The 15582-nt window shown below is 35.5% G+C and overlaps 1 protein-coding gene across 1 annotated transcript in view; it reads left to right on the forward strand.

Annotated features, from left to right (window-relative positions):
* The window catches only part of slit1b (slit homolog 1b (Drosophila)), a 47342-nt gene continuing 31760 nt past the window's right edge, over window positions 1-15582 (forward strand). Inside the window, exons 1-4 of the mRNA XM_016519902.1 lie at window positions 1-272; window positions 7757-7828; window positions 8137-8208; window positions 10316-10387. Coding sequence (XP_016375388.1) covers window positions 67-272; window positions 7757-7828; window positions 8137-8208; window positions 10316-10387 — 422 coding nt within the window. The 5' untranslated portion in view covers window positions 1-66. The remainder of the gene's footprint in view (window positions 273-7756; window positions 7829-8136; window positions 8209-10315; window positions 10388-15582) is intronic.

Consider the following 15582-nt stretch of genomic DNA (forward strand, 5'->3'; position numbering starts at 1 on the left):
TTTATGTTTGGGCATTTGTAGCAAGCGTAGAGGTTCAAACCTGCTTCTTTGAGCTTTGGGTTGGAGATGCCGGTCAGGACTGGCTGTCTGAACGCTGAACTGATGCTTCCCAGCTGTGGTTTGTGGATTTGGGGTTTGTTGTGCGCCCTTCTCCTGGCGGGTCAGTCTGCAGCGTGTCCTCCTCACTGCTCCTGCACGGGCACCACTGTGGACTGCCATGGACTTGCCTTCAAAAACATGCCACGAAATATACCAAAGAGCACAGAACGACTGTGAGTATCATCTGCTGATTGCAGCTGTGTCACTATACGTCACTCTAATGCATGTGCATGATTGTGGATTTGTGAATGGCATAGGTTGACACTCATCGCCTTTCTTGGCTTTAACATGATATATTTTATGTGCTTGATACTTAAAATTTGAATCTGTTAAGTATGTCTAGGGATATTTTAGATCTAATCTGCTCCAAAAGTTGTATCTGGCAACTCAAGGAATGTTCTGCATTCAAAACAAGCGGAAATGCTACAGAAAATAATTTCGACTTGCCGCTTAGTTTGTAAAAACATGGATTTTATGTTTCGTAATGCATTTATAATGGAAGTATATGGGGCAAATATTATAATTAGGGATGCACAATATATCAGTACCATATTGATTATCAGCCGATATTAGAGATTTTTGTAATTATCGGTATTACTTGAATCTTGGTTACATTTAGATTATCTTTGCCGTCATCTAAGACTCCTTCAAAGATAATCTTTAAAAGCAATAATACGTTTATTTTCAAATATATGTCTTTTTATTTAAAACTATTTTACTTAAATTTTTAATAAACAGTAGTATAGATATTTAATATTTGCCATTCATCAGATATAACCGATTGTTAGATATTGCTAATGAAAACTATTTAAAACCATTTTCTGTAATTAAAATAAAGCTGAATTTAAGTAAAATATAAATATGACATAAAAAACTTTAAAATTAGAAAACTAACTGAAATAAAATAAGTGGAAGTACTAAAATTGAAATAAAAAAACTGAAATAAATAGCATAGAAATAAAAAAAACGAATGAAATGAAATTAAATAATTAAATTCTCAAATAAAATTGAAAATATAAAATTAAATAATTTAAATTATGATTAAGTACAATTATCGGCTTATCTGTATTGGCTATATTATCGGTGCATTGCTGTTTAAGTATAGCTACAGTACTTAAGTATTATGACGTGTAAGCATGATTCACTTACTAAGCTTATCTGTACAAAATTAATCCCAATCTTACAAAGTTAAACCCCATTAAACCCAAAAGTCCTGATGATTTAAGTCGGTAAACATAATAACATTTGCATGATGTGTTTAAAGTGGACTAGAAATGGACTGTTTACATAGAGAAAAATCAATTTACAGGAATTATGTCAGTAATAGATAGATAGATAGATAGATAGTGTGCACAGTCAGTAATATTTTATTCAGAGAAAGTACAACACAATTGTTGTGTTCAGGTTTTGTTTACAGTGTCGGGCTTTAAATAATGCACCGGCTCTGTATATGAGCATGTTTGTGTGTCTCAGAGGTTAGAGTATCTCATGTCAGAGCTCTCAGAGCGTGTCCATCAAGCCCTCTGTGCGGCTCAAGAGATGTCAAGGGTAACTGATACTGCAGGACATAATGTCCATTGATTCAGAGGATATGATTCCGGTTATCGTCCTCCTCGAGTGCGCTTTCAGATCATACTGAGATGTATCATATGTTTGTTTCCTAAGATTGGTGTATTGTATAGCAGTGCCTCACATTGCAAATGTTTCACTTAAAGGAACTGTTCACTCAAAAATTAAGATTCTGTCATGTCATGCCAAACCTGTATGACTTTTTTTCTTCTGTACAAGTTTTCATAGATATAATGAAAGTCTGAAAGTTTTATACTTCGAAAAGGTATTGAAAAGGTAATCAATCCATACAACTCCAGTGGTTACATCCAAATCTTCTGAACAGAACAAACTGAAGTAGTTCATTCACAAATCAAATCAAAACATTCATCAACTCATATATTCAGAGCCCCAAATCAAATATGGTGACATGTGAGTAACATCAAACCCCACCTGTGTCATGATGATAGCTCACGTGACATGCAGGATTATTTTAACACTTCCTTTGTCTTTTTTTTAGTTAATTCATAATATAGCCAAACAGGTTTTGTACACCAATCAGAGTAAGTAAATAATGAAAATATTTTCATTTTTTTTGGTAAACTATTCATTTAAAGTATCATTAAAAGTAGTCCATATGACTTGTGCCCTATATTCCAAGTTATGTGATAACTTTGTGAACTGCTGCATTTGGATTCTTGATTCACTAAGTTGAACTGAAGAACCGAACCAGTCCCATTCATGAATGAATCATTCAGGCTGATTTTGTGAATCAGAAACTGATTCATTAAAAAGATTTAAATCAGAAGAATGAATCGTTCATTACATCGGACATCGATACTTCTAAGCATAAAGTCAGCGAAATTTTGCTACGAACAAGGTTCTTCGTCTATTGTCAATAGTGTAGCGATGTATGAAGCCGAACTCACACAGAAGTCACTTTCAAACCAAACAAACTTCTTTGGTCATCGGGGCAAATCCATGTGACCAGCTTGAACCCATTGCGAAATCCGCGTAGGGAAATCTTTCGCCCTTAAACAGAATTCCCAAACACATGTAATTGAAATGACTGGATTTCATCCTTAACTGTAAATGTGACCAGACCTTAAGGCTAGTACTATTTCTTCAACAGGAATGATGTTTCAGGACTTACAAACAATTCAGGAAAGTGCCGCAAAGAACAATGAAAAGGCATTTAGATGAGGTTCAATGTGTTCAACCCTGTTGAACAATTAGTAGTGAAAGCAAAATTGATAACAGCAAGCAGTTCTATAGTGAGGACATTCCCTAGGCGATGCGCAGCAAACAGAGTCATTTTACAAGGATACTGCACTAGCCAAATAATATCCCCCATCGTCCCCTGAGCTTTGCCCATGCAGTGGTAAAGAATGGAGCTGCGGAGGAGCCGTTATTTGAGTTGGCTGGGGGGAGGCGAGGGTCGTGAAGGAGGGCAAAAGGCTGCTGAGGTTTGCAGCGCTCAAACGGCTCTACATGATATCACTGGCCAATAATAAAGTTGAGAACGGACAGGATATCTGTGTACAAGATGTTTTTGCCTTTTGAATGAAATGAATTGAAAGTGAATGTAAACTGATTGATTAGATCATCGTATTAAATATCTAGTGTAAGGGTCTTCAACCGGGGATCTGCAGCGGCACCAATTAATGTTTGAACACAAATAATTTTTTGTTTCAAAAAATAAAACATCACAAAGTCAATTTTAAATATAAGCACCCTAAAACGAAAGCAAGATTACAGGCGAAACAGATTTAGCAAATGCTCCATTGTGTTTTTGAGTTTGAGCTCTGAAGAATGTGAAATGTTCCTATTTACAGCGTGTGTTTTTGCAGCAGTGAGAAATTTAGCTAATGACAGACATGTTTGTTGATCTCTTGAATGCAATGGCCAATCAGAGGTGTTAGAATCCACTCACCGCTCAAAACGCTTACGTTTTTGTTCAGTGCTGAGTTAAGCTCACTCTCGTGAATCCTCTCTCATTAGTAAACAACGACACAAAGAGATTCATTATGCAGGGTAGACAACTTTATTGATTTTAATAAACGTTGTGAGATCACAAACTGAGATGAGTGACAGATTTTTAGTGATTGTAAAGTGAGCGGATTTTCGCACTTTTGAGGCTATGTAGCTATAATCCGTTGAATAAAAGTACTGTTTTTCATGCTGTTAAGAGAACCGACGACCAGTTACATGCTGCAAAGTTTTGGAAATTATATCTACATATAAATGCGTGATTCACTCTGAAGCTGCAATTGACATAGTGATACTAGCACGGGACAAAAATATGGCATGTCAAAATAGATATGCGCAATGTAAATGCAGACTAATAGATTACTAGAAAAATATTTGTATCAATATATTTTTTCAAATTCCATTCCAATTATTTGTAAAAGTAATGCCTTGTAAATAATGTTAAATGTCTCGCTGTACATTGCTGTTCTTGTTATGGAGCCGCATGCTTACACATTTCATCTGCACTTTATTAGAAAATCCTCACTAATTTCAGATACTCAGTGCTTTGATTCTTAATTCTCCAACTCACAGTAAAATTCAAATGTAAATTTTTAATAAACTTGTAGCTGAAGTTCAGGTAAATGAACAATAATGTGCATAGGTCTGATCTACTGCCTTAACATTATATACATATAACATAATATCATTTATTCTTAATCATAATACGGTTATTTTATATTATTATCGAAGGCTGAATGCTTAATATGTAGCTCTGCTTGACACATTTTGTATCGGAGGTCTTGCTCACCCTGAAAAACTTTGAAGACCTCTGATTTAGTGTATGGTATCTCATGTCTCAAATGCTCTGTAAAAGAGTTCAGTGTAAGCCTAGCTGTTCATGAGAGATTGAATCAGAAGTGACTGGTAGTGGCCGAACACTGAAGGTGCGTAGGTGTATACCAGAAGGGGTAACAGGGTTGAAAAGGTAGCCTACATTAATCTGTCACTTAGTAGACCTTAGCTAGTTTGGGACCAGATGTTGGTTTCTACAAAAATAAAGTCCATTATATTAAATATATGTTCAGTGTAAAATGTTCAGAAGAGGTTGAATCTGAAGTATTGGATGGATGATTGTTAGGGGCCAAACTCTGAAGGTGTGCAGGTGCTTATGTAGGGGCGCTGATAGGGCTTATGGGCCTCCTGGACAGGTTATTGACTCTGGCTCCCCTCAAAATCGTGTTCCAGGGGTAAGGCTGAAAATTGCTTGGCCCCCTGTCTGATCAGGGCCCTTAGGATTGTCCCAACCTTTCACCCTGTGTTTATGTATATACCAGAACGGGTAACAGGGTTGAAAATGTAGCCTACATTAATCTGTCACTTAGTAGACCTTAGCTAGTTTGGGACCAGATGTTGGTTTCTACAAAAATAAAGTCCATTAAATTAAATATATGTTCAGTGTAAACTCAGCTGTTCATGATGAATCTGAAGTATTGGATGGAGTAGTGGCCGAACACTGAAGGTGCCTACATTAATCTGTCACTTAGTAGACCTTAGCTAGTTTGGGACCAGATGTTGGTTTCTACAAAAATAAAGTCCATTAAATTAAATATATGTTCAGTGTAAACTCAGCTGTTCATGAGAGATTGAATCAGAAGTGACTGGTAGTGGCCGAACACTGAAGGTGCGTAGGAATATGCCAGAATGGGTAACAGTGTTGAAAACGTAGCCTAAATTAATCTGTCTCTTAGTAGATCTTGGCTAGTTTGGGACCAGATGTTGGTTTTTACAAAAATAAAGTCCAATAAATACCATTTATGTTGAGTATAAACTTAGCTATTCATAAGAGGCCAAATCTGAAGTATGGTTATTACATCAGGGTCCCCTCAAAATCGTTCTCTGTGGGAATGCTGAGATCGCTGGGCCCCTCATCTGACCAGGGCCGTCATGCTCATCCCAACCTTCCCCCTGTTGCGGTGCCCCTGTTTTTATGTATATGCCAGAGTGGGTAACAGGGTTGCAAGTTGCTGGGTTGAAAATGTAACCTAAATTAACCTCTCACTTAGCTTCCTGGACAGGTTATATGGCCCCCCATCTGACCAGGGCCTTCATGCGGGTCCCAACTTTCCCCCTGTGTTTATATATATGCTAGAATGAGCTACAGAGTTGCAAGTTACAGGGTTGAAAATGTAACCTAAATTGATCTGTCACTCAATAGACTCAAAAGTTAGGCTACAATTTCAATCTTGACATGGGCTCCCCTCACAATCATTTTCCAGGTGAATGCTGAAATCGCTGGTCTACCCATCTGACCAGTAGAATTGTCCCAACATTTTCCCCGTTATAGCTCACGAGTTTATGTATATGCCAACATGGGTAATAGGGTTGCAAGTAACAGTGTTGAAAATGTAGCCTAACTTAATCTGTCATTTGTTGATCTTAACTAGTTTGGTGCCAAATTGTGGTTTCTTGTTTATTTTCGGTCATTCATTGGTCAGTAACTTGGGTAACAGAGTTAGACTTGATGCAGTCAATACTACAATTTGTGTACAAATTGAGAAAATACAATGAGTTTATGTAATTGTCTTCCTGCCATGCTGTATAAAGGTTCCAACTGATGTAATTTCTTGGGTGTCACTATTTTAAGAAATCTTCAATTTCCATTTCGATAGATAGATAGATAGATATCCCCCTACATTCTCCACCTAGATTCCATTTGACTAGATTTTACACCATGATGAAACATAATTTTTTAAATTCCTATCTTCACCATATTTGGAACAAATGACCTTCAGACCATGAAAATTATTTAAAAGGTTCTTAATATTCAAAACTGCTTTTCTGTAACACCAACAAATTTGACTTTGAAGATCCAGTCTTAGTTATTAGCCCTGAAAGCTAACAAGTTGTGAATAATTTAATCTGCTCAACCATGTTTCTCTGAGAAAAAAAGTCCAAAATAAACCACCCCAAAGGCTGTTTCTGCTGAGAATATGCTTTTAAAAAAAACTGTTAATTACATTCAAAATGTCTTAAGAGTAGTCTTAACTGCTTTTTAGTAAATTAATTATTATATTCCTAATGTATTTTCTCAAGGTTACTTAGGCCTTATAATGAACCTCTGTAAATGCTTGAATTATATATAGACTCTTTATTGCCACACAATGCGCTTGTAGAAATGAAGGTCTTTTGGTTATGTTTATATCTGTGACAAGCTATTAGCTTCTTTTTCAAGCTCTCAAGGAAACTGTAGGGATGTATATCAGATAAAGAGATCAAGCTGCTTTTGTGTCCAATTTTCCACATTAATGGTCCCGGCCGCAGATGCTGGACTAATTAAAGGATTAAAGGAGTCGCCTCATTCACTGCCCTGATTGGTCACACATGGGCTCTTTTCCACAATAGTACCATTACAGCCCGTGTCCCAGGTGACACTAGTCTACATGTGTGTGTGCAAATGTATATTTCCACTAAAAAAGGGGCAGCCTGTCAGCATTCACCTCTAAACAATGAATGTAACCCTTCTTTGCATGTGCAAATTGTAGTCTTTATGCATTTTATATCCATTTCTGAGGTTTCAGTTTATTCACGCCTGTGTGCTGGTGTCCAAAAAGTGCCTACATTAATCTCATGACTGTCAGGGACAAACTATTGAGATATTAATTAGATCACCTAGCTGACTTTTCTTTAATCAGTGCTGTTGCATCACTTCCTTTTGAAATGCACAAACTGAATTATCAAAAATCTTCACTTATTTAAGCCTCACCTTGTCCACCTCTTTTCATACCCATTAATGTATTTCTTACCATATCATATTTCCTCTCTGTCCAACCCACATTAAATATAAATACATTTTTAAAAAATATTAATAATATAATATCAGAATGGGTAACAGGGTTGAAAATATCTAAAATAAGCTAGTTTGGAGTCAAATGTTGGCTTGTAGTTTAGCATAAATTAAGAAACTATTTGTTAGGTACTTTTCTTAACATTACAATAACAAAAACATTGGTAACAGGGTTGACCATTTTTGTAATTGCAGTTGATTTATTTACTCATGGACATCCATTTAAAATAGTAATACGTTATAATTAATATTTCACTTGTGATTAACAATTCCTCTCTCTTCTTTCTTTTAAAGGGACTTGAACTCAAACAACCTCACACATATTGGCAAGGATGACTTCGCTGGCCTTAAGCACCTCCGAATTTTGTGAGCTTTAATTCATTTATTTCGTCACATCAATCTTATTTCGTTTGTATTTTGTAATGTATAGAGATTCAGGCATTTAAATAGACATTTATATATGCCACAACTACAGCCAGGATGCAGACAAGAGCACATTTTAACATATAAACAACAATTAACAAGCAAACAGTTTTATTGTATTTTAATTACAGTTTGTATGCTGTTGGAGGATGGAATGTGTGGCCGTTCTTCACACTCCACATCCTCCACTTTGTGTTGAATGTTGGTTTCTTTTTAAATTTCACTGTGCATTACTTTATCAATCTATACAGGCACCTCATGGATAACCAGATCGTCACTATTGACAGAGGAGCCTTCAATGATCTGAAGGAGTTGGACAGACTGTGAGTTTAGAGAAACATAAATTCTCTCTATAATACAGTATTCTGTTTTGAAGGCTTTAACACTGTAAAGCCTGACATATGAAATGATAGTCATTTGAAATGGAGTAGTTTATTGAACCTTAAGACAAATGATCTAAAATCAAAAGTCTTTCTCTCTCTCTCTCTCTCTCTCTCTCTCTATATATATATATATATGTATATATACAGAAATCCACATTTGAAGTGGATCAAAACCTTTCATCAAAGTTGTCCTAAAACCTAAAAGCATTCTTGTCTTAGGACAACTTTGATTAACTTTTTTGATCGACTTCAAATGGTGACTACTGTATATATATCAGAATGGGTAACAGGGTTGACAATGTCTAAACTAAGCTTGTTTGAGCCAAATGTTGGCTTGTAGTTTACCATAAATTAAGAAAATGTTTGTTAGGTACTTACTATAAATTTACAATAACAATAACATTGCTAACAGGGTTGACTACAATTTGTGTAACTAGTTAGAAACTGGCACAAAATTATTTCCTTAAGCATGTTGGGACAATAATTATATTTGATGGATCAGACTTTTATGGCTTATATAGTATGATATAATGAGAATATGAAGCTGATAATTGAGGAGGAAAATAATCTAATTTTTATTCAAAGGCCCAAACTGAGCAAAAATATGCAATTTGATGCAGATGCTGATATTTCTATGGGCAAAACATAAGATGAAATTCTGATAGCATGTAAAGTAAATCAATTAGATTTTTTATAACAGTTTAGCAAGACTACTTACATAAAATGAAGTAAATATTAGTCCTCACTCTATCTATACCAATATTATGTCTTAAGATGATATTGTCATGGTTATGGACTTTTGTTTGTGTTCTTGTTCTCCTGACTTCGTTTTTCATTGACCTAGTTTTCCTGAGTTGCCCTGATTAGTTCATTCTGTTCACCTGTGTATTGTTAATTAAGTCATTAGTCCCTCTCTTGCTTTTGTTTTCCCCATTTCTGTTCTGTCCTGGCCGGTTATTGATAATGATGAAGTTGTGTTGATGTTGTGCTACCCTTTGCTCCTGGATTCCTTTTGTTTATTGTGTGTTTTTTTGTTTGTTTATTGTGTGGATTTATCATTAAAAGACCGTTTTGGAATTACTCCTGCATCATGCGCTTAGTATCAGCACCAGCACCAGCACGTAACCGATATTTAAATGCTTAATTTTATGATGAAAGCTCTGTAGTTTCAAAACATGTAATGCAATGAAATACAATGATGCTTGAGAGATGAACAAGTAATTTAACATGATTTTTGTAAAAAGTGATGTATGGATATTCAAGTAAACCAAATTTGCTTCAGTATAGTAGAGTATTTTTAGGTTTTATAAGATTTCACAGCAAACGGGCACGTGAAGGTAAACGTTTTACAATTATACTAAAGGCGTTAGAAATTTGCATATCAAAAATGTTACAGTAGGATTAATAGGGATAGGGTTAATATAAAATGTATAGCATTTAACCCTCAGGTTCTGTTGAAATTGACTACTTTCCTAATATCTGGGCTCCCAGAGTCCCCAAAGCTGTATGTGTAAAATTAATCATAGTCATTTTGAAATTAACCTTCATGTTCCTCTGACCTAATAAAACAATCCAGATTTCACAAAAGAGTAATGGACGATTTAGCACTGTGCCTGGAATCCAATACAGTAACAGTGTTTCTTTGGGATCAATTTTACTTTTCAAATTAATTGCATTTATTCATGTTTTATATAATTTTTTTTCCAAATTGGGTTTCCTGAGCTATATATCTGTGTGCTCCCCTCAGGCGTCTCAACCAATATCAGAATGGGTAACAGGGTTGAAAGTATCTAAATTAAGTTAGTCTGGGGCCAAATATTGGCTTGTAGTGTACCACAAATTAAGAAAATGTTTGAATTTAAATAATCTTACAATAGCATTAATTATGGTAACAGGGTTGACTAATAGTCAACACTACAATTTGTGTAACTAATTAGAAAATGGCACAAAATTAATTTCTTTGAAAGCTACAGCGTGTAAGGACAATTAGTAAGTAATCTTCAAACTGGGTTTAATTGTGAGCTGTATGTCTTTGTGCTTCCCTCAGGCGTCTCAACCGAAACCGTCTCCAGCAACTCCCTGAGCTCCTGTTCCTGAAAAATCCCGCTCTCTCCAGACTGTGAGTGACAGCTCCTTATCAGAAACATCAGGAAATGCTTGTTGAGATGGAACCACCCAATCTCACACAAAAACATAATGATAACTTTAGCAATAGCTTCTACTAATAATATAATACCAAAACATTTTGTGTAGCGACTTCCTGGACAATCACGTCTTAATAAGAGCTTAGGTTAGTTAGCTGTGGTTAGTCAAAATGTTTTACCCTATATTTTTGTGTGCTGTTTTCATTGTGCTATGTTTACTAGCATATCCTATTGTTAGCTTAGCTAACATGCTAATACCAATCTCAAGTGGAATCAATCTTTGTGAAAAAGAAGTACACTTTAGCATAATTTAGAAAAGAGTACTAATTACCGAAGTAATATACTTAAGTGCGAACTGAATGTAATGTTTTCACACACTTAATTGCATGTTAATTGCAATTTCTAGGCAAAATCTTTGAAATATGACAATAAACATGACAAAAATATAGTATCTGGCTAATTTGCCTAGCCTAGCTTCTACCAATGAATTTGCGTCAAAACACCTTTGACGTGTTTTTGTAGCGTCTTCCTGGACATTCATGTCTCAATAAGAGCTTATTAGGTTAGTTAGCTGTTGTTTGGCCAAGGGTTTTTATCGTTGAATACAGATACAGTTGGTAAAGTCTTCACTGTCGGGGGCAGTGGGTCAAAAAAGAAACTATGTAGGAATGTGTGGGAGTACAGAAAGAGGCATAATGGGTGTGAACAAATAGTTAAGGACAGCTGTGTTTGCTTGTTATTTGGTTGTTTGTTCATGCCATTTCACACGTTGTCTCATTAGCGAGTTGCCATATGGACGTGGAGCGCTCAGTCAATCTGCCTGCGAACACCCCCAACCACCCACACATGCCTTTAGGGAAAGATGTCTGCTATTATAAATGAAATTCATAAGGTCTTTTTCCTTCAGAGACACTCGTTTTGGTAACCTCAGGAATATTGGTTTATGATAATGTGGGTCATGTGGGTAATGTGGGTTCTTGCTCTGTGTTTGAATTTTGTGGCGAACAATTAAACAAAGCAAGAGCTAGTTCATTAAAACAAGTAATAGTCTCCTAATACTCGAAGATTCATTAGGCTAGCTTTGTTAATTGGCACCATGGTGGCGTTCTCAATGCACAATTAATTAACACATTTAATTAAGAGAGGAAATAAGAGAGGTGATTGCTAATTATGATTGGTATGTAGATTTTTCCTCAACTCTGTCACTGTGGGTAGCAAAAATTTTAATTTGCACTAACCATGTGTGAACTTAGCTTAGAATGTGTATGCTACGAACCAATGACGATGACAGAAAAGACTAATTATTCTTCAGAGTTATTCTGTCTCTCCAGGAACGCCCAGAAATTGACTTCATTTGACAGGATACTGTAGCGTGAATAGCTTTATTCCAAAACCTAGTGAGTTGCCTATGAAGACAGCATTTTAAGGACTATAAGTGCACTCCTAAAGCGAAGGTTGTTCTGAATCGTAGCAATCAAAATGATAGTGCCTGAAATCTCATTTAGGACAAAAGCATAAACAGCACCATCCAACAAGCTCAGTCCAACAAAACAAAGGTGGAGGATAATAATGCGGGATCATTTCCATTATAAATATATTTTTGGTTCGTTCAGTACTTTTATGTATTGATAAAAGGTAACCTCAGGAATATTGGTTTATGATAATGTGGGTCATGTGGGTAATGTGGGTTCTTGCTCTGTGTTTGAATTTTGTGGCGAACAATTAAACAAAGCAAGAGCTAGTTCATTAAAACAAGTAATAGTCTCCTAATACTCAATGATTCATTAGGCTAGCTTTGGTAATTGGCACCATGGTGGCGTTCTCCATGCACAATTAATTAACACATTTAAATAAGAGGGGAAATAACAAGGGTGATTGCTAATTATGATTGGTATGTAGATTTTTCCTCAACTCTGTCACTGTGGGTAGCAAAAATTTTAATTTGCACTAACCATGTGTGAACTTAGCTTAGAATGTGTATGCTACGAACCAATGACGATGACAGAAAAGACTAATTATTCTTCAGAGTTATTCTGTCTCTCCAGGAACGCCCAGAAATTGACTTCATTTGACAGGATACTGTAGCGTGAATAGCTTTATTCCAAAACCTAGTGAGTTGCCTATGAAGACAGCATTTTAAGGACTATAAGTGCACTCCTAAAGCGAAGGTTGTTCTGAATCGTAGCAATCAAAATGATAGTGCCTGAAATCTCATTTAGGACAAAAGCATAAACAGCACCATCCAACAAGCTCAGTCCAACAAAACAAAGGTGGAGGATAATAATGCGGGATCATTTCCATTATAAATATATTTTTGGTTCGTTCAGTACTTTTATGTATTGATAAAAATAGTTGAATGGTTTACCCAATATTTTTGTGTGCTGCGTTTATTGAGCTAGGTTTTTTAGCGTACCCCATTGTTAGCTTAGCATACATGCTAATACAAAACTCATTTGGAATTAATTTGTAAAGAAGTACAATTTAGCATACTATTTAAAAGAGTAATTATTATGAAAATAATATACTTTAAAAGAATATGTTTAAGTGTGAACTGAATGTAAGGTTTTCAGATACTTTCAGAAAATGTGTTGCAGTTTAGAGTGTTTTTTTGACCCACTTAAGTTGGATTTAAGTACATTTTAATAATATAATTATTTCAGAATGTTATTTCAAGCATTTATTCTAAACTAAAATATACTTTAATGTAAATTCTATTGAAATGCATAGGTGTGTCTTTAAATATATTTGTAATTACACATTTGTAATGATGAAGTTGTAATTTTAAATGTAGTAATTTTAAATGTAATATTGAATAACGCACTACAGTTAAAATTATAATCAAGTACTTTACACGTGCTATAGTATGTTAGTCAACACATGAAAATAATTGTACTTTAGAACACAACTAATTATTAAAACATGATTATTTAAAATGTACTTTAAAGTAAAACATTTAATTTGACATTTTTACAAAGTGCACTTTTACTTAAATGTGTTAAGAAACATAGTCATGAAAGTCTCTCTCTTTAGGTACACTTAAGTGGATTGTTATTTCAGTAATAATATATTATTTGCAAGTAGAGTTCAAGTGCACATTCAATACAATTAAATGCACTTCTTTGAAAATTGAGGGAATTTTATTTTAGCCAAAATTAGCATCGCACAGATCCTTGAAGATAAGACAAGTTTTTTTTTTTTGTGTGTGTGTGTGTGTTTATAAAGTTATGTTGTATGTATGCATCTCATTGTTAGCTTTGCAACATACTAATGACAAACATGTGAGCAGATGACCTAGCCCAAACTTTAAAAGCATATAGTATGTTTCTAAAGCTTAGCTGAAGTGTTTTGTAGTGCTAGTAGTACATGTTATGCTAGCTGGTTGTTGTGCTAGAAAGTTTTTTGCTTTACAACTTACAAAGATTTGGTGTTTGTTACTGCTTCAAATATGTCGCTGGTCTTGAAGGAGTCATCACGCTGAATGTTTTTTCTACATGGTAACATAATGGTCATTTTACAGCACAAAGCACATTTTCATGTGCTTTCAGGAACTTTTCTTGTAAAATTATGCAATAATGGCACAATGAACCACTTCTTACAGTTCACTGGCCGGTCACACAAAATGTGCTTGAGTCAGACGTCTGCCTAGTTGTAGTGCTAGTGGTGACGTGAGGAATTATTTATGATAGTCCACTGAATTATTGAAAATTAATGCACACCCGAGGTTGTAATGTGAAGCAGAGTTCAGGTTTTGGTAATTACCTGGAAGACATGTAGGCTAGCATGATAATCAGCTAGCTATGATAAGCTATTACATAAAGTGTTTATCTTACAAAACATAAGCTAACCAAAAAATAACATAAATAATAAGTTTAACTATCTATAGCTTTGGTTGTATATAATATGTGTAACAATTTAAAAGGCGCAATGATGGATACAAATCAGATTTTTTTTTCAGTCTCTTCATTCTTTCAGCCATTTTCTCTCTATTTACTTTCTTCGCTGTCTTTAAGCTCTGATGAATGAGTTTTGCCTTTGCTAACATTTAATATCCCTCAGTAAACAGTACGTCAAACGCAAAAAGACAAATGTAAGAAAGACGACGGCTAACAAAAGGAAACCAGTGTGGCTAGTCAGAGTCTCTCAGATCCCACAACTTGTTGCTCGTTTTTCCCACTCAGGCCTCTTTTGTCCACTTCTTCTTGTCCTCTTTTAAGGGTTTTCAAATAAAAGATCTGGAGTGTAATATTTGCAGAGGTCGAGCAGTCTTACTATCCGTACTGTTTGCCTTCACCTCTGGATGTCAGCCAGGTTGGGACCACAGCGAATGCAAACTGAACATCGTTGGCAAACAGCTTTGATTAAAGGGGGTTACCAGGAAACCCTGCGCTCACACTGAGAGTACTGGAGGCTCTTCTTCCAGAGTTTAGGAGGTTGTTTCTGGTTTTCCTTAGTGTTTTTTAAAGATGGATATGATTGCAAAGTCAGAATGTGTTTAAAGCGCTTTGATGTGATATAGAATTGGCCGTGTTGCGTGTAAATAATGGAAACCTGCATTGCATTATCATGATACTTCTTGTGATTGAGCTTTGTATATATTCAGGGTTCAGTACAAGTTAAACACAAACAACAACACTTGGGAAGTAATGTTGATTACCACAAAAATAAATTAGACTTTTTCATTGTTTGAAATACATAAACAAAATAAATATCAAAGTTGTGGGGAGGAACTCACAATGGAAGAGAATGAGGCCCATTTTTGGAGGAGCAAAAATGTGAAACTTATACGTTAAAACTTCAGAATTATTTGAGTTGAAAAGTTGATCTTGTCATTTTTACAGTCATTTTAGAACTGTCATTGGAAACAAAGTTGTAAATTGAATGTAAGCTTACACAGAAGGTTATGCTATTAAAACAATATTTTAACATGAACAAATCGTCCCCATTCCCTTCCACTGTAATGGCGCTTTTCCACTGCGTGGTACGACTCGGCTCGGCACGGCACGGTTCGGCTCGGCTCGGGTTGCATTTCCACTGCAGTTTAGTACCGCTTTAGAGTGGGCGGGATTATTCGCATGTCATTATAGTTGCGCCGCCTCTACTGCCGCGACTCCTAAAAAAAACTTTTTCATTCCGCGTCGCCCCATCAAGCTCTCGCTGGATCCGCTCCTCT

The sequence above is a fragment of the Sinocyclocheilus rhinocerous genome, unplaced genomic scaffold (assembly GCF_001515625.1).
Source record: "Sinocyclocheilus rhinocerous isolate Xijiao unplaced genomic scaffold, SAMN03320098_v1.1 scaffold4525, whole genome shotgun sequence".
In the NCBI taxonomy this organism is placed as follows: domain Eukaryota; kingdom Metazoa; phylum Chordata; class Actinopteri; order Cypriniformes; family Cyprinidae; genus Sinocyclocheilus; species Sinocyclocheilus rhinocerous.